Here is a 19,270-nt window from a genome sequence, read left to right on the forward strand (position 1 = left end):
ATGAACATATTAAGTTTTTTAAAATGCAAGAATATTTGAATACATTACCGAATGCTTATAAAGCTCGACTCACTTAACTACCGGTAGGACTAAGTGCACATGATCATCCCCTCAATATTGAGGTTGGGAGAAAATGTAAACCTCCAATTCTACGATGTAATAGATTTTGCAAATTTTGCTTTCAGGAATGATGTTGAGGATGAGAAACACTTTATCGTGCCACACCTACTGTGAAATGGGGCCTCAGATTTTGTGGTCTCATTCGAAGGGCCGTCCGATTTAGTCGCCTCTAACGAAAAGCAAGGGGTACAGGGGACCTGTTCTAACCCGGATTCCCACGGGGCGAGAGTCCATAGGACGTATCCTTATTCGCTCCCTATAGAAAACATATTGAATAGCAAGCCAAAAACAATAAACATGCAATTTGCAGTGTATATATACATTTGTAGATTTAGTGCTAGCTTTTTGTACGTGTGTTACTTATGTAAAACTTTTCTGTTTAAATCCCGAGGAAGGGACAGGTCATCCCGAAAATTTCAAATCAAATTGTTCGTATCGTTGGCCATTTAAGTGCCTTTTATACATTTTTTGTATTTGACTTTGCAACTATTTTTTGGATCTGACACTTATCTATCATATGGGTTGGGTGGGGTTTTTTTGGAATTCAGTGCCCCCCCCCTCTCTCTCTCTCTCTCTCTCTCTCTCTCTCTCTCTCTCTCTCTCTATATATATATATATATATATATATATATATAGGATTAAACATTCTTTTTGAAGAATTTATCGAACTTTTATGTTGAGTTTGTGAGTAAAATGTCCAGAATTTACACATCGATAAATTCCTCAAAAAGAATGTTTGATTCTTATAATTCCATTTTCGTTCACTGTATTAACAATTTTAAAGAAATGAATAGTTTCCCCGCACCACGTTATTTGCTTTCAGGTGCGTATGAAGACATCGTGTTTTCGGATTTATTGATCTGTAAATTCTCGTTCAGCTTTATTTTTCGTCGAAAGCAACATCGCTGTGAGAATCAGCAGGATTTACTTCGATATCCGTCATTTTGTTGCCTTACAGGTGTGTTTTGAATACAATTATGACGTCATATAGCAGATATAACTCTCATAAACCAAGAAGATAACGAACAGTGATCAATCTCATAAATCCTACAAGAATACCAAATCATGAGAAGGGCAAACACGGACCCTTAGACAAGAAAAAGGTAGAATCGGGACTTCTGTATCACACGTGTACATTTTGTAAACAGCAGATATAACTGTAGTACACCGTGTCTTATGAAAACGATATCAAATCATCTTTTTATCAAGATTTATTATCGTTGATGTATAATGCATTAAAAATGACAATTTGTGTATAAATTACATCTATAGTGAAATAAACTGTTCAAGTATATAAAGAATGTAAAAATAGTATATCTGCAACAAATACAATAACGTGTATTTTTGACTGATCCGATATTATTAAGGACTATATTTGACGTCGGATGGTTAACAGTCCGACTCTTTTCTGGACTCTTCTTGTGGGAAAATCTTGGTTACTAGATTCCTCCACGCTTCTCCTTGTGGGTTATACAGTTTGTCTTCATTTTGTTTGGCGATTTCTTTTAGTCGCTCTTGTAACTTCGATTGATCTACTTTCAAAGGACGGTTAGATTTATATATCTTAGGTTTTACCGGCTTTGGTAGCCTTTTACTAAGAGGAACATAAGGTTTGGTCTTCCCGCGTTTTCTCTGACCGTTTCTTGATCTAGCACCAGAATTGTCATTCGTGCTCTCTGAAGTGCCCCTTCCTGATGTTCTGTCCGATTTCGCGGACAAAGTCTTTGACGGAGAGACGTTATGTGAAGCACGGGAGTCGTCATGAGGAGAGGAAATATCCCCATCACCATGTATTTCACTATAACTGGATCTCGAAGATAAGGCGCCTGCAGATGACGCCTTTTCTAATTCGTCTGCTTGTGCAGATGTTGAAGGTCTATCTAGCACTTCATTGAATGGTACTGGAATAGGATGGTGGTCCGGTTTTTGTAACAAATGTTTATTTGAAATATCATGCGGTTCTTTTTCAATGGAAGGGGGTATCGCATCATAACTTGGTGGTCGCTCTGTCGGAACAACCGCTTCATGACAGAATTCGTTGAGGTAGGCTAAATTGTCTTTGGTTGGTAGCGTTTTCTTTTCGTTCGTGCTTCTCATCTTTCTAATGTGTGGAAGAGTGTCTTCACGTGTCCACATGTGTTCACTCGGCGGGACACATCTGGTTGCCATAACGAAAGATGGAATTTCAAACTTATAGTCGCCGCTATGATAGTCCTCGTCGTCATCTTCAATCGAGATATCATCCGAACTCTGGTAGCTACCGGTCTCCGACTCGTCCATTGTAGGATCTTTGTGGGCCACTCGTCGTTTCTTACGAAACCTGCTCAACAAATATTGATCCAGTTAGAAATTTATGCTTTAAGTGTCCCTAAGTAGATAAAGTTTCAATGTTTATTCTAATTCCAGGTACCTTTTATAGCCTAAGATGAGGCAGATCGAGCAGAGAATCATAAGCAACAGGCCAATAGCGGTGACGACTCCAATGACGATAACTGCAAAACAGGTTCATATGTGACTTAAACGCCGAATCGTCTATTCATCATAAAAAAATTAAGTAAAGTTATAAAGGTAAATGACGGAAAATGTGTATGATGCAAAATACTCACCAGCCGTTGAGGATGATGACGCTGGTGAAGAATCCGTCTTTTTCACTAGAATTTTAAAGATAACAGTTATTGTTAATTGAACGATTTCAGCTATACTATTAGCACGATTTGCGCTGTTATAGAATAGAACCATAAACAACACCAGCATATACTTACGATACACCACAATGGATCCCACAATGATGGGTAAGGAGGTGGGTGCGGTTTGGAGAAATGATTTGACTTGCGCAAGTAGGTTGTCGTCACTTCCTGTCACTGTTTTGTGAGATACGGAATAATAGATCTCGAGCGAAACTTTAATGCTTCCATCACTGCAATACATGGATTAAAACATTGTTAACCCTGGTTTTATGAATTAGCATGACTTATACAATTTCTGAATATCAAAGTTTATTTAGAAAATGAAATTAGACCTTAAAAGCTTGTAGTGATCCGAATCACAGGATTAAAAAAGAGCAAAAATCTGAGAAAGCAAAGCAAACCGAAATATATGATTATGTATTCCATAAACAGATCTAACTGCAGGACTGATGGGTAAACACTCTGTATTCTATATCGTTTACTGATTTTTTGAAAGTATTTTCTCGATAATACTTGAATAGTGACTTTAACGCCAATTTTATGGCACATTGTCGTCTTATTTTATATGCATGCATACAATTTGCATATGATTATATGTATGTAAACTGAAAGAAGAAGTGTCTATAATCAATACAGCACAATATACATCGTGTCGATTTTAATTCTCGACAAAGTTATTCTTTTTATCTGTGACTGATATTGAACACTACGGTACATGTCATATACCGACATCTAGCGTGATATGTGACTGATATTGAACACTACGGTTGTCATATAGCGACATCTAGCGTGATATATGACTGATATTGAACACTACGGTAGTCATATAACGACATCTAGCGTAATTTGTAACTGATATTGAACACTACGGTAGTCATATAGTGACATCTAGCGTGATATGTGACTGATATTGAACATTGCAGTAGTCATATAGCGACATCTAGCGTGATATATGACTGATATTGAACACTACAGTAGTCATATAGGGACATCTAGCGTAATTTGTAACTGATATTGAACACTACGGTAATCATATAACGACATCTAGCCTGATATGTGACTGATATTGAACACTACAGTAGTCATATAGCGACATCTAGCGTGATATGTGACTGATATTGAACACTATGGTAGTCATATAACATCTAGCGTGATATGTGACTGATATTGAACACTACAGTAGTCATATAGGGACATCTAGCGTGATATGTGACTGATATTGAACACTATGGTAGTCATATAACATCTAGCGTGATGTGTGAATGATATTGAACACTACAGTAATCATATAGCGACATCTAGCGTGATATGTGACTAATATTGAACACTACAGTAATCATATAGCGACATCTAGCGTGATATGTGACTGATATTGAACACTACAGTAGTTATATAACATCTAGCGTGATATGTGACTGATATTGAACACTACAGTAGTCATTTAACGACATCTAGCGTGATATGTGACTAATATTGAACACTACAGTAATCATATAGCGACATCTAGCGTGATATGTGACTGATATTGAACACTATGGTAGTCATATAACATCTAGCGTGATATGTGACTGATATTGAACACTTCAGTAATCATATAGCGACATCTAGCGTGATATGTGACTGATATTGAACACTACAGTAGTTACATAACATCTAGCGTGATATGTGACTGATATTGAACACTACAGTAGTCATTTAACGACATCTAGCGTGATATGTGACTGATATTGAACACTACAGTAGTCATATAACATCTAGCGTGATATGTGACTGATATTGAACACTACAGTAGTCATTTAACGACATCTAGCGTGATATGTGACTGATATCGAATACTACAGTAATCATATAGCGACATCTAGCGTGATATGTGACTGATATTGAACACTATGGTAGTCATATAACATCTAGCGTGATATGTGACTGATATTGAACACTACAGTAGTCATATAACGACATCTAGCGTGATATGTGACTGATATTGAACACTATGGTAGTCATATAACATCTAGCGTGATATGTGACTGATATTGAACACTACAGTACATATCATAAAGCAGCATCTAGCGTGATCTTTCCTTACCTTTCTCTGCTGTTACAAGAATGTTGATGAAATTATAAAACATAGAATCAAATGTTTGAAATATCTAAAACTTTTACCTTTGTGTTACTCTTTAGATTCGAGCAAAGGAATTCGTGTTGTTACATCAAGTATTAGTACCGGACATCAGATATCATCGGACAACATATATTACCGGACATCAGATATCACCGGTCAGATATCGCCGGACATCACATATCACCGGACATCAGACATCACCGGACATCAGATATCACCGGATATCAGATATCACCGGATATAAGATATAACCGGACATAAGATATTACCCGACATCAGATATCACTGGACATAAGATATTACCCGACATCAGATATCACCGGACAACATATATCAAAGTGATCATCTTACCTATATGATAGTACTTTGCTGGAATTATAGTAGATTGATATGTTGTTTCCACTACCAAGTATATTGTCCACCTAGAAATATACATTTTAATATTTTTATAGTAGTGTTGTATATATACAAATTAGTTTAACAGCCTACAATTAAATGAGTATTTCAATAAATTGCTTCACTTAAACCATCATGCTATGAGAGTAAAATACCTCTGCATGAATTTGGACGGATTTGTCCAGAAAAGCCACTGAACTGCTGTTCAATAGATCAGCATTCCAAGTTTCGTTCAAACGCATCTCAACATTTAAAGTGGTAATTTGAGAATCTATATAGCTTCCAGTAGTTGTGGACGGTAGTTGAGTGGTAGTTGATAGAGTTGTGTTATAAGACGCTGTTACTTCTGATGTTCGTGGTACTGTTGTCGATCCCTGTGTTGTTGTAACTGTAGAAGTTGTTACGTCGGCTGTTGATGTAACTGTAGTAGTTGTTACATCGGGTGTTGTTGTTGTAGACAGCGGACTACTGGTCTCTGTTGTAGCTATAGAGGTTGTTACGTCCGGTCCCTGTGTTGTTGTAACTGTAGTAGTTGTTACGTCGTGTGTTGCTGTTGTAGACACCGGATTACTGGTCTGTGTTGTAGCTGTAGATGTTGTTATGTCGTATGTTGTTGTTGTAGACACTGGATCACTGGTATCTGTTGTAACTATAGAGGTTGTTACGTCCGGTCCCTGTGTTGTTGTAACTGTAGAACTTGTTACGTCGGCTGTTGTTGTAACTGAAGAAGTTGTTACGTTGGATGTTGTTGTAGACACCGGACTACTGGTCTCTGTTGTAGCTGTAGAGGTTGTTACGTCCGGTCCCTGTGTTGTTGTAACTGTAGTAGTTGTTACGTCGTGTGTTGCTGTTGTAGACACCGGATTACTGGTCTGTGTTGTAGCTGTAGAAGTTGTTAGGTCGGCTGTTGTTGTAGACACCGGACTACTGGTCTGTGTTATAGCTGTAGAGGTTGTTACGTCCGGTCCCTGTGTTGTTGTAACTGTAGATGTTGTTAGTTCGGCTGTTGTTGTAGACACCGGACTACTGGTCTCTGTTGTAGCTGTAGAGGTTGTTACGTCCGGTCCCTGTGTTGTTGTAACTGTAGTAGTTGTTACATCGGGTGTAGTTGTTGTAGACACCGGACTACTGGTCTGTGTTGTAGCTGTAGAAGTTGTTATGTCGTATGTTGTTGTTGTAGACACTGGACCACTGGTATCTGTTGTAACTATAGAGGTTGTTATGTCCGGTCCCTGTGTTGTAGCTTTAGAAGTTGTTACGTCGGCTGTTGTTGTTGTAACTGTAGAAGTTGTTACATCGGCTGTTGTTGTTGTAGATACAGGACTACTGGTCTCTGTTGTAACTGTAGAAGTTGTTACGTCGGGTGTTGTTGTAGACACCGGATTACTGGACTGTGTTGTAACTGTAGAAGTTGTTACGTCGGATGTTGTTGTAGACACCGGACTACTGGTCTGTGTTGTAGCTGTAGAAGTTGTTGCGTCAGGTGTAATTATGGAGACCGGATTACTGGTATCCGTTACAACAGTACTATTGGAATATGATGGGGTAGACAAGGTAGTGGAAGTTGTACTTTCCTCACTTGTCAATTCATTAGTTGTAACAACTATTGTGGTGAAACTTCCTTCAGACACTGGGGAGCTTGTGACAGACTCTGTAGAACTGGAAGCTTCTGTTGTCAATTCCGTAGGTGAAGTAAGAATTGAGGATGTTTCAATTGGTGTGGTTTCTATAGAAGCTGTTGTGTCCTTGGAGGTTGTTGTTGTTTCTTGGCTTGGTGTAGTAGAAACTGAACTTGTAATTTCCACACTTGTGGTGGAGGTTGGTAGTTCTTCAGATGTCGTGGACTCTGTAATACTTTCAGTGGCTGTTGAAAATTCAGTGGTACTTTGGGTTGAGCTGGCGGAGGAAAATGACGTATCACTTGTTATAGTTTCAAGCGGTGTTGTTGTCGTAAAGTCTGGTAAAACTGTTGAGGTGGTAGTTTCGTATGTCAGAGTGGAGGACTGAGTTGTACTTTCTGCTACTGCTAAAGTGGTTGTTGGTTGTTCTGATGAAGTGTCAGAAGATGAAACCTCAGTGCTGGAAGATGAAGTGGTATACAGGCCAGTGGAAGTTGTACTCTCCTCACTTATCGTTTCACTGCTTGTGACCACTGTTGTGGTTGAAGGTGTTGTAAAACTTCCTTCAGACACTGAGGAGCTCGTGACAGACTCTGTAGAGCTGGAAGCTTCTGTTGTCAATTCCGTAGATGGAGTAAGAATTGACGACGTTTCAATTGTTGTGGTTTCGATAGAAGTTGTTGTGTCCTTCAAGCTTGTAGTTGTTGTTTCTTGGCTTGGTGTAGTAGAAACTGAACTTGTAATTTCCACACTTGTGGTGGAGGTTGGTAGATCTTCAGATGTTGTGGACTCTGTAATACTTTCAGTGGCTGTTGAAAATTCAGTGGTGCTTTGGGTTGAGCTGCCGGAGGAATATGACGTATCACTTGTTAAAGTTTCAAGCGGCGTTGTTGTAAAGTCTGGTAAAACTGTTGAGGTGGTGGTTTCGTATGTCAGAGTGGAGGACTGGGTTGTACTTTCTGCTACTCCTAAAGTGGTTGTTGGTTGTTCTGATGAAGTGTCAGAAGATGAAACCTCGGTGCTGGAAGATGAAGTGGTATACAGGCCAGTGGAAGTTGTACTCTCCTCACTTATCGTTTCACTGCTTGTGACCACTGTTGTGGTTGAAGGTGTTGTAAAACTTCCTTCAGACACTGAGGAGCTCGTGACAGACTCTGTAGAACTGGAAGCTTCTGTTGTCAATTCTGTCGTTGGAGAGAGAGTTGATGACGTTTCATCTGTTATGGTTTCTAGAGCAGTCGTTGTGTCCTTCAAGCTTGTAGTTGTTGTTTCTTGGCTTGGTGTAGTAGAAACTGAACTTGTAATTTCCACACTTGTGGTGGAGGTTGGTAGTTCTTCAGATGTCGTGGACTCTGTAATACTTTCAGTGGTTGTTGAAAATTCGGTGGTGCTTTGGGTTGAGCTTCCATAGGAATATGACGTATCACTTGTTAAAGTTTCAAGCGGCGTTGTTGTAAAGTCTGGTAAAACTGTTGAGGTGGTAGTTTCGTATGTCAGAGTGGAGGACTGAGTTGTACTTTCTGCTACTGCTAAAGTGGTTGTTGGTTGTTCTGATGAAGTGTCAGAAGATGAAACCTCGGTGCTGGAAGATGAAGTGGTATACAGGCCAGTGGAAGTTGTACTCTCCTCACTTATCGTTTCACTGCTTGTGACCACTGTTGTGGTTGAAGGTGTTGTAAAATTTCCTTCAGACACTGAGGAGCTCGTGACAGACTCTGTAGAACTGGAAGCTTCTGTTGTCAATTCTGTCGTTGGAGAGAGAGTTGATGACGTTTCATCTGTTATGGTTTCTAGAGCAGTCGTTGTGTCCTTCAAGCTTGTAGTTGTTGTTTCTTGGCTTGGTGTAGTAGAAACTGAACTTGTAATTTCCACACTTGTGGTGGAGGTTGGTAGTTCTTCAGATGTCGTGGACTCTGTAATACTTTCAGTGGTTGTTGAAAATTCGGTGGTGCTTTGGGTTGAGCTTCCAGAGGAATATGACGTATCACTTGTTAAAGTTTCAAGCGGCGTTGTTGTAAAGTCTGGTAAAACTGTTGAGGTGGTAGTTTCGTATGTCAGAGTGGAGGACTGAGTTGTACTTTCTGCTACTGCTAAAGTGGTTGTTGGTTGTTCTGATGAAGTGTCAGAAGATGAAACCTCGGTGCTGGAAGATGAAGAGGTATACAGGCCAGTGGAAGTTGTACTCTCCTCACTTATCGTTTCACTGCTTGTGACCACTGTTGTGGTTGAAGGTGTTGTAAAACTTCCTTCAGACACTGAGGAGCTCGTTACAGACTCTGTAGAGCTGGAAGCTTCTGTTGTCAATTCTGTCGTTGGAGAGAGAGTTGACGACGTTTCATCTGTTATGGTTTCTAGAGCAGTCGTTGTGTCCTTCAAGCTTGTAGTTGTTGTTTCTTGGCTTGGTGTAGTAGAAACTGAACTTGTAATTTCCACACTTGTGGTGGAGGTTGGTAGTTCTTCAGATGTGGTGGACTCTGTAATACTTTCAGTGTTTGTTGAAAATTCGGTGGTGTTTTGGGTTGAGCTTCCAGAGGAATATGACGTATCACTTGTTAAAGTTTCAAGCGGCGTTGTTGTAAAGTCTGGTAAAACTGTTGAGGTGGTAGTTTCGTATGTCAGAGTGGAGGACTGAGTTGTACTTTCTGCTACTGCTAAAGTGGTTGTTGGTTGTTCTGATGAAGTGTCAGAAGATGAAACCTCGGTGCTGGAAGATGAAGAGGTATACAGGCCAGTGGAAGTTGTACTCTCCTCACTTATCGTTTCACTGCTTGTGACCACTGTTGTGGTTGAAGGTGTTGTAAAACTTCCTTCAGACACTGAGGAGCTCGTGACAGACTCTGTAGAACTGGAAGCTTCTGTTGTCAATTCTGTCGTTGGAGAGAGAGTTGACGACGTTTCATCTGTTATGGTTTCTAGAGCAGTCGTTGTGTCCTTCAAGCTTGTAGTTGTTGTTTCTTGGCTTGGTGTAGTAGAAACTGAACTTGTAATTTCCACACTTGTGGTGGAGGTTGGTAGTTCTTCAGATGTCGTGGACTCTGTAATACTTTCAGTGGTTGTTGAAAATTCGGTGGTGCTTTGGGTTGAGCTTCCAGAGGAATATGACGTATCACTTGTTAAAGTTTCAAGCGGCGTTGTTGTAAAGTCTGGTAAAACTGTTGAGGTGGTAGTTTCGTATGTCAGAGTGGAGGACTGAGTTGTACTTTCTGCTACTGCTAAAGTGGTTGTTGGTTGTTCTGATGAAGTGTCAGAAGATGAAACCTCGGTGCTGGAAGATGAAGAGGTATACAGGCCAGTGGAAGTTGTACTCTCCTCACTTATCGTTTCACTGCTTGTGGCCACTGTTGTGGTTGAAGGTGTTGTAAAACTTCCTTCAGACACTGAGGAGCTCGTGACAGACTCTGTAGAGCTGGAAGCTTCTGTTGTCAATTCTGTCGTTGGAGAGAGAGTTGACGACGTTTCATCTGTTATGGTTTCTAGAGCAGTCGTTGTGTCCTTCAAGCTTGTAGTTGTTGTTTCTTGGCTTGGTGTAGTAGAAACTGAACTTGTAATTTCCACACTTGTGGTGGAGGTTGGTAGTTCTTCAGATGTTGTGGACTCTGTAATACTTTCAGTGGTTGTTGAAAATTCGGTGGTGCTTTGGGTTGAGCTTCCAGAGGAATATGACGTATCACTTGTTAAAGTTTCAAGCGGCGTTGTTGTAAAGTCTGGTAAAACTGTTGAGGTGGTAGTTTCGTATGTCAGAGTGGAGGACTGAGTTGTACTTTCTGCTACTCCTAAAGTGGTTGTTGGTTGTTCTGATGAAGTGTCAGAAGATGAAACCTCGGTGCTGGAAAATGAAGTGGTATACAGGCCAGTGGAAGTTGTACTCTCCTCACTTATCGTTTCACTGCTTGTGACCACTGTTGTGGTTGAAGGTGTTGTAAAACTTCCTTCAGACACTGAGGAGCTCGTGACAGACTCTGTAGAACTGGAAGCTTCTGTTGTCAATTCTGTCGTTGGAGAGAGAGTTGACGACGTTTCATCTGTTATGGTTTCTAGAGCAGTCGTTGTGTCCTTCAAGCTTGTAGTTGTTGTTTCTTGGCTTGGTGTAGTAGAAACTGAACTTGTAATTTCCACACTTGTGGTGGAGGTTGGTAGTTCTTCAGATGTCGTGGACTCTGTAATACTTTCAGTGGTTGTTGAAAATTCGGTGGTGCTTTGGGTTGAGCTTCCAGAGGAATATGACGTATCACTTGTTAAAGTTTCAAGCGGCGTTGTTGTAAAGTCTGGTAAAACTGTTGAGGTGGTAGTTTCGTATGTCAGAGTGGAGGACTGAGTTGTACTTTCTGCTACTCCTAAAGTGGTTGTTGGTTGTTCTGATGAAGTGTCAGAAGATGAAACCTCGGTGCTGGAAGATGAAGTGGTATACAGGCCAGTGGAAGTTGTACTCTCCTCACTTATCGTTTCACTGCTTGTGACCACTGTTGTGGTTGAAGGTGTTGTAAAACTTCCTTCAGACACTGAGGAGCTCGTGACAGACTCTGTAGAACTGGAAGCTTCTGTTGTCAATTCTGTCGTTGGAGAGAGAGTTGACGACGTTTCATCTGTTATGGTTTCTAGAGCAGTCGTTGTGTCCTTCAAGCTTGTAGTTGTTGTTTCTTGGCTTGGTGTAGTAGAAACTGAACTTGTAATTTCCACACTTGTGGTGGAGGTTGGTAGTTCTTCAGATGTCGTGGACTCTGTAATACTTTCAGTGTTTGTTGAAAATTCGGTGGTGCTTTGGGTTGAGCTTCCAGAGGAATATGACGTATCACTTGTTAAAGTTTCAAGCGGCGTTGTTGTAAAGTCTGGTAAAACTGTTGAGGTGGTAGTTTCGTATGTCAGAGTGGAGGACTGAGTTGTACTTTCTGCTACTGCTAAAGTGGTTGTTGGTTGTTCTGATGAAGTGTCAGAAGATGAAACCTCGGTGCTGGAAGATGAAGAGGTATACAGGCCAGTGGAAGTTGTACTCTCCTCACTTATCGTTTCACTGCTTGTGACCACTGTTGTGGTTGAAGGTGTTGTAAAACTTCCTTCAGACACTGGGGAGCTCGTGACAGACTCTGTAGAACTGGAAGCTTCTGTTGTCAATTCTGTCGTTGGAGAGAGAGTTGACGACGTTTCATCTGTTATGGTTTCTAGAGCAGTCGTTGTGTCCTTCAAGCTTGTAGTTGTTGTTTCTTGGCTTGGTGTAGTAGAAACTGAACTTGTAATTTCCACACTTGTGGTGGAGGTTGGTAGTTCTTCAGATGTTGTGGACTCTGTAATACTTTCAGTGGTTGTTGAAAATTCGGTGGTGCTTTGGGTTGAGCTTCCAGAGGAATATGACGTATCACTTGTTAAAGTTTCAAGCGGCGTTGTTGTAAAGTCTGGTAAAACTGTTGAGGTGGTAGTTTCGTATGTCAGAGTGGAGGACTGAGTTGTACTTTCTGCTACTCCTAAAGTGGTTGTTGGTTGTTCTGATGAAGTGTCAGAAGATGAAACCTCGGTGCTGGAAGATGAAGTGGTATACAGGCCAGTGGAAGTTGTACTCTCCTCACTTATCGTTTCACTGCTTGTGACCACTGTTGTGGTTGAAGGTGTTGTAAAACTTCCTTCAGACACTGAGGAGCTCGTGACAGACTCTGTAGAACTGGAAGCTTCTGTTGTCAATTCTGTCGTTGGAGAGAGAGTTGACGACGTTTCATCTGTTATGGTTTCTAGAGCAGTCGTTGTGTCCTTCAAGCTTGTAGTTGTTGTTTCTTGGCTTGGTGTAGTAGAAACTGAACTTGTAATTTCCACACTTGTGGTGGAGGTTGGTAGTTCTTCAGATGTCGTGGACTCTGTAATACTTTCAGTGGTTGTTGAAAATTCGGTGGTGCTTTGGGTTGAGCTTCCAGAGGAATATGACGTATCACTTGTTAAAGTTTCAAGCGGCGTTGTTGTAAAGTCTGGTAAAACTGTTGAGGTGGTAGTTTCGTATGTCAGAGTGGAGGACTGAGTTGTACTTTCTGCTACTGCTAAAGTGGTTGTTGGTTGTTCTGATGAAGTGTCAGAAGATGAAACCTCGGTGCTGGAAGATGAAGAGGTATACAGGCCAGTGGAAGTTGTACTCTCCTCACTTATCGTTTCACTGCTTGTGACCACTGTTGTGGTTGAAGGTGTTGTAAAACTTCCTTCAGACACTGAGGAGCTCGTGACAGACTCTGTAGAACTGGAAGCTTCTGTTGTCAATTCTGTCGTTGGAGAGAGAGTTGACGACGTTTCATCTGTTATGGTTTCTAGAGCAGTCGTTGTGTCCTTCAAGCTTGTAGTTGTTGTTTCTTGGCTTGGTGTAGTAGAAACTGAACTTGTAATTTCCACACTTGTGGTGGAGGTTGGTAGTTCTTCAGATGTCGTGGACTCTGTAATACTTTCAGTGTTTGTTGAAAATTCGGTGGTGCTTTGGGTTGAGCTTCCAGAGGAATATGACGTATCACTTGTTAAAGTTTCAAGCGGCGTTGTTGTAAAGTCTGGTAAAACTGTTGAGGTGGTAGTTTCGTATGTCAGAGTGGAGGACTGAGTTGTACTTTCTGCTACTCCTAAAGTGGTTGTTGGTTGTTCTGATGAAGTGTCAGAAGATGAAACCTCGGTGCTGGAAAATGAAGAGGTATACAGGCCAGTGGAAGTTGTACTCTCCTCACTTATCGTTTCACTGCTTGTGACCACTGTTGTGGTTGAAGGTGTTGTAAAACTTCCTTCAGACACTGAGGAGCTCGTGACAGACTCTGTAGAACTGGAAGCTTCTGTTGTCAATTCTGTCGTTGGAGAGAGAGTTGACGACGTTTCATCTGTTATGGTTTCTAGAGCAGTCGTTGTGTCCTTCAAGCTTGTAGTTGTTGTTTCTTGGCTTGGTGTAGTAGAAACTGAACTTGTAATTTCCACACTTGTGGTGGAGGTTGGTAGTTCTTCAGATGTCGTGGACTCTGTAATACTTTCAGTGTTTGTTGAAAATTCGGTGGTGCTTTGGGTTGAGCTTCCAGAGGAATATGACGTATCACTTGTTAAAGTTTCAAGCGGCGTTGTTGTAAAGTCTGGTAAAACTGTTGAGGTGGTAGTTTCGTATGTCAGAGTGGAGGACTGAGTTGTACTTTCTGCTACTGCTAAAGTGGTTGTTGGTTGTTCTGATGAAGTGTCAGAAGATGAAACCTCGGTGCTGGAAGATGAAGAGGTATACAGGCCAGTGGAAGTTGTACTCTCCTCACTTATCGTTTCACTGCTTGTGACCACTGTTGTGGTTGAAGGTGTTGTAAAACTTCCTTCAGACACTGGGGAGCTCGTGACAGACTCTGTAGAACTGGAAGCTTCTGTTGTCAATTCTGTCGTTGGAGAGAGAGTTGACGACGTTTCATCTGTTATGGTTTCTAGAGCAGTCGTTGTGTCCTTCAAGCTTGTAGTTGTTGTTTCTTGGCTTGGTGTAGTAGAAACTGAACTTGTAATTTCCACACTTGTGGTGGAGGTTGGTAGTTCTTCAGATGTTGTGGACTCTGTAATACTTTCAGTGGTTGTTGAAAATTCGGTGGTGCTTTGGGTTGAGCTTCCAGAGGAATATGACGTATCACTTGTTAAAGTTTCAAGCGGCGTTGTTGTAAAGTCTGGTAAAACTGTTGAGGTGGTAGTTTCGTATGTCAGAGTGGAGGACTGAGTTGTACTTTCTGCTACTCCTAAAGTGGTTGTTGGTTGTTCTGATGAAGTGTCAGAAGATGAAACCTCGGTGCTGGAAGATGAAGTGGTATACAGGCCAGTGGAAGTTGTACTCTCCTCACTTATCGTTTCACTGCTTGTGACCACTGTTGTGGTTGAAGGTGTTGTAAAACTTCCTTCAGACACTGAGGAGCTCGTGACAGACTCTGTAGAACTGGAAGCTTCTGTTGTCAATTCTGTCGTTGGAGAGAGAGTTGACGACGTTTCATCTGTTATGGTTTCTAGAGCAGTCGTTGTGTCCTTCAAGCTTGTAGTTGTTGTTTCTTGGCTTGGTGTAGTAGAAACTGAACTTGTAATTTCCACACTTGTGGTGGAGGTTGGTAGTTCTTCAGATGTCGTGGACTCTGTAATACTTTCAGTGGTTGTTGAAAATTCGGTGGTGCTTTGGGTTGAGCTTCCAGAGGAATATGACGTATCACTTGTTAAAGTTTCAAGCGGCGTTGTTGTAAAGTCTGGTAAAACTGTTGAGGTGGTAGTTTCGTATGTCAGAGTGGAGGACTGAGTTGTACTTTCTGCTACTGCTAAAGTGGTTGTTGGTTGTTCTGATGAAGTGTCAGAAGATGAAACCTCGGTGCTGGAAGATGAAGAGGTATACAGGCCAGTGGAAGTTGTACTCTCCTCACTTATCGTTTCACTGCTTGTGACCACTGTTGTGGTTGAAGGTGTTGTAAAACTTCCTTCAGACACTGAGGAGCTCGTGACAGACTCTGTAGAACTGGAAGCTTCTGTTGTCAATTCTGTCGTTGGAGAGAGAGTTGACGACGTTTCATCTGTTATGGTTTCTAGAGCAGTCGTTGTGTCCTTCAAGCTTGTAGTTGTTGTTTCTTGGCTTGGTGTAGTAGAAACTGAACTTGTAATTTCCACACTTGTGGTGGAGGTTGGTAGTTCTTCAGATGTCGTGGACTCTGTAATACTTTCAGTGTTTGTTGAAAATTCGGTGGTGCTTTGGGTTGAGCTTCCAGAGGAATATGACGTATCACTTGTTAAAGTTTCAAGCGGCGTTGTTGTAAAGTCTGGTAAAACTGTTGAGGTGGTAGTTTCGTATGTCAGAGTGGAGGACTGAGTTGTACTTTCTGCTACTCCTAAAGTGGTTGTTGGTTGTTCTGATGAAGTGTCAGAAGATGAAACCTCGGTGCTGGAAAATGAAGAGGTATACAGGCCAGTGGAAGTTGTACTCTCCTCACTTATCGTTTCACTGCTTGTGACCACTGTTGTGGTTGAAGGTGTTGTAAAACTTCCTTCAGACACTGAGGAGCTCGTGACAGACTCTGTAGAACTGGAAGCTTCTGTTGTCAATTCTGTCGTTGGAGAGAGAGTTGACGACGTTTCATCTGTTATGGTTTCTAGAGCAGTCGTTGTGTCCTTCAAGCTTGTAGTTGTTGTTTCTTGGCTTGGTGTAGTAGAAACTGAACTTGTAATTTCCACACTTGTGGTGGAGGTTGGTAGTTCTTCAGATGTCGTGGACTCTGTAATACTTTCAGTGGTTGTTGAAAATTCGGTGGTGCTTTGGGTTGAGCTTCCAGAGGAATATGACGTATCACTTGTTAAAGTTTCAAGCGGCGTTGTTGTAAAGTCTGGTAAAACTGTTGAGGTGGTAGTTTCGTATGTCAGAGTGGAGGACTGAGTTGTACTTTCTGCTACTCCTAAAGTGGTTGTTGGTTGTTCTGATGAAGTGTCAGAAGATGAAACCTCGGTGCTGGAAGATGAAGTGGTATACAGGCCAGTGGAAGTTGTACTCTCCTCACTTATCGTTTCACTGCTTGTGACCACTGTTGTGGTTGAAGGTGTTGTAAAACTTCCTTCAGACACTGAGGAGCTCGTGACAGACTCTGTAGAACTGGAAGCTTCTGTTGTCAATTCTGTCGTTGGAGAGAGAGTTGACGACGTTTCATCTGTTATGGTTTCTAGAGCAGTCGTTGTGTCCTTCAAGCTTGTAGTTGTTGTTTCTTGGCTTGGTGTAGTAGAAACTGAACTTGTAATTTCCACACTTGTGGTGGAGGTTGGTAGTTCTTCAGATGTTGTGGACTCTGTAATACTTTCAGTGGTTGTTGAAAATTCGGTGGTGCTTTGGGTTGAGCTTCCAGAGGAATATGACGTATCACTTGTTAAAGTTTCAAGCGGCGTTGTTGTAAAGTCTGGTAAAACTGTTGAGGTGGTAGTTTCGTATGTCAGAGTGGAGGACTGAGTTGTACTTTCTGCTACTCCTAAAGTGGTTGTTGGTTGTTCTGATGAAGTGTCAGAAGATGAAACCTCGGTGCTGGAAGATGAAGTGGTATACAGGCCAGTGGAAGTTGTACTCTCCTCACTTATCGTTTCACTGCTTGTGACCACTGTTGTGGTTGAAGGTGTTGTAAAACTTCCTTCAGACACTGAGGAGCTCGTGACAGACTCTGTAGAACTGGAAGCTTCTGTTGTCAATTCTGTCGTTGGAGAGAGAGTTGACGACGTTTCATCTGTTATGGTTTCTAGAGCAGTCGTTGTGTCCTTCAAGCTTGTAGTTGTTGTTTCTTGGCTTGGTGTAGTAGAAACTGAACTTGTAATTTCCACACTTGTGGTGGAGGTTGGTAGTTCTTCAGATGTCGTGGACTCTGTAATACTTTCAGTGGTTGTTGAAAATTCGGTGGTGCTTTGGGTTGAGCTTCCAGAGGAATATGACGTATCACTTGTTAAAGTTTCAAGCGGCGTTGTTGTAAAGTCTGGTAAAACTGTTGAGGTGGTAGTTTCGTATGTCAGAGTGGAGGACTGAGTTGTACTTTCTGCTACTGCTAAAGTGGTTGTTGGTTGTTCTGATGAAGTGTCAGAAGATGAAACCTCGGTGCTGGAAGATGAAGAGGTATACAGGCCAGTGGAAGTTGTACTCTCCTCACTTATCGTTTCACTGCTTGTGACCACTGTTGTGGTTGAAGGTGTTGTAAAACTTCCTTCAGACACTGAGGAGCTCGTGACAGACTCTGTAGAACTGGAAGCTTCTGTTGTCAATTCTGTCGTTGGAGAGAGAGTTGACGACGTTTCATCTGTTATGGTTTCTAGAGCAGTCGTTGTGTCCTTCAAGCTTGTAGTTGTTGTTTCTTGGCTTGGTGTAGTAGAAACTGAACTTGTAATTTCCACACTTGTGGTGGAGGTTGGTAGTTCTTCAGATGTTGTGGACTCTGTAATACTTTCAGTGGTTGTTGAAAATTCGGTGGTGCTTTGGGTTGAGCTTCCAGAGGAATATGACGTATCACTTGTTAAAGTTTCAAGCGGCGTTGTTGTAAAGTCTGGTAAAACTGTTGAGGTGGTAGTTTCGTATGTCAGAGTGGAGGACTGAGTTGTACTTTCTGCTACTCCTAAAGTGGTTGTTGGTTGTTCTGATGAAGTGTCAGAAGATGAAACCTCGGTGCTGGAAGATGAAGTGGTATACAGGCCAGTGGAAGTTGTACTCTCCTCACTTATCGTTTCACTGCTTGTGACCACTGTTGTGGTTGAAGGTGTTGTAAAACTTCCTTCAGACACTGAGGAGCTCGTGACAGACTCTGTAGAACTGGAAGCTTCTGTTGTCAATTCTGTCGTTGGAGAGAGAGTTGACGACGTTTCATCTGTTATGGTTTCTAGAGCAGTCGTTGTGTCTTTCAAGCTTGTAGTTGTTGTTTCTTGGCTTGGTGTAGTAGAAACTGAACTTGTAATTTCCACACTTGTGGTGGAGGTTGGTAGTTCTTCAGATGTCGTGGACTCTGTAATACTTTCAGTGTTTGTTGAAAATTCGGTGGTGCTTTGGGTTGAGCTTCCAGAGGAATATGACGTATCACTTGTTAAAGTTTCAAGCGGCGTTGTTGTAAAGTCTGGTAAAACTGTTGAGGTGGTAGTTTCGTATGTCAGAGTGGAGGACTGAGTTGTACTTTCTGCTACTCCTAAAGTGGTTGTTGGTTGTTCTGATGAAGTGTCAGAAGATGAAACCTCGGTGCTGGAAGATGAAGAGGTATACAGGCCAGTGGAAGTTGTACTCTCCTCACTTATCGTTTCACTGCTTGTGACCACTGTTGTGGTTGAAGGTGTTGTAAAACTTCCTTCAGACACTGAGGAGCTCGTGACAGACTCTGTAGAACTGGAAGCTTCTGTTGTCAATTCTGTCGTTGGAGAGAGAGTTGACGACGTTTCATCTGTTATGGTTTCTAGAGCAGTCGTTGTGTCCTTCAAGCTTGTAGTTGTTGTTTCTTGGCTTGGTGTAGTAGAAACTGAACTTGTAATTTCCACACTTGTGGTGGAGGTTGGTAGTTCTTCAGATGTCGTGGACTCTGTAATACTTTCAGTGGTTGTTGAAAATTCGGTGGTGCTTTGGGTTGAGCTTCCAGAGGAATATGACGTATCACTTGTTAAAGTTTCAAGCGGCGTTGTTGTAAAGTCTGGTAAAACTGTTGAGGTGGTAGTTTCGTATGTCAGAGTGGAGGACTGAGTTGTACTTTCTGCTACTGCTAAAGTGGTTGTTGGTTGTTCTGATGAAGTGTCAGAAGATGAAACCTCGGTGCTGGAAGATGAAGAGGTATACAGGCCAGTGGAAGTTGTACTCTCCTCACTTATCGTTTCACTGCTTGTGACCACTGTTGTGGTTGAAG

At 41.7% G+C, this 19,270-nt stretch overlaps 1 protein-coding gene across 1 annotated transcript in view; it reads right to left on the reverse strand.

The window, feature by feature from the left end:
* Positions 1–1,313: 1,313 nt before the first annotated feature.
* LOC125664847 (mucin-17-like) overlaps positions 1,314–19,270 on the reverse strand; it is a 31,506-nt gene continuing 13,549 nt past the window's right edge. The window contains exons 3-8 of the mRNA XM_056152543.1: positions 5,478–19,230; positions 5,278–5,348; positions 2,883–3,037; positions 2,727–2,771; positions 2,531–2,612; positions 1,314–2,440 (exon numbers count right to left, since the gene is read on the reverse strand). Coding sequence (XP_056008518.1) covers positions 1,510–2,440; positions 2,531–2,612; positions 2,727–2,771; positions 2,883–3,037; positions 5,278–5,348; positions 5,478–19,230 — 15,037 coding nt within the window. The 3' untranslated portion in view covers positions 1,314–1,509. The remainder of the gene's footprint in view (positions 2,441–2,530; positions 2,613–2,726; positions 2,772–2,882; positions 3,038–5,277; positions 5,349–5,477; positions 19,231–19,270) is intronic.

Source organism: Ostrea edulis, unplaced genomic scaffold, assembly GCF_947568905.1.
Source record: "Ostrea edulis unplaced genomic scaffold, xbOstEdul1.1 scaffold_68, whole genome shotgun sequence".
NCBI lineage: Eukaryota > Metazoa > Mollusca > Bivalvia > Ostreida > Ostreidae > Ostrea > Ostrea edulis.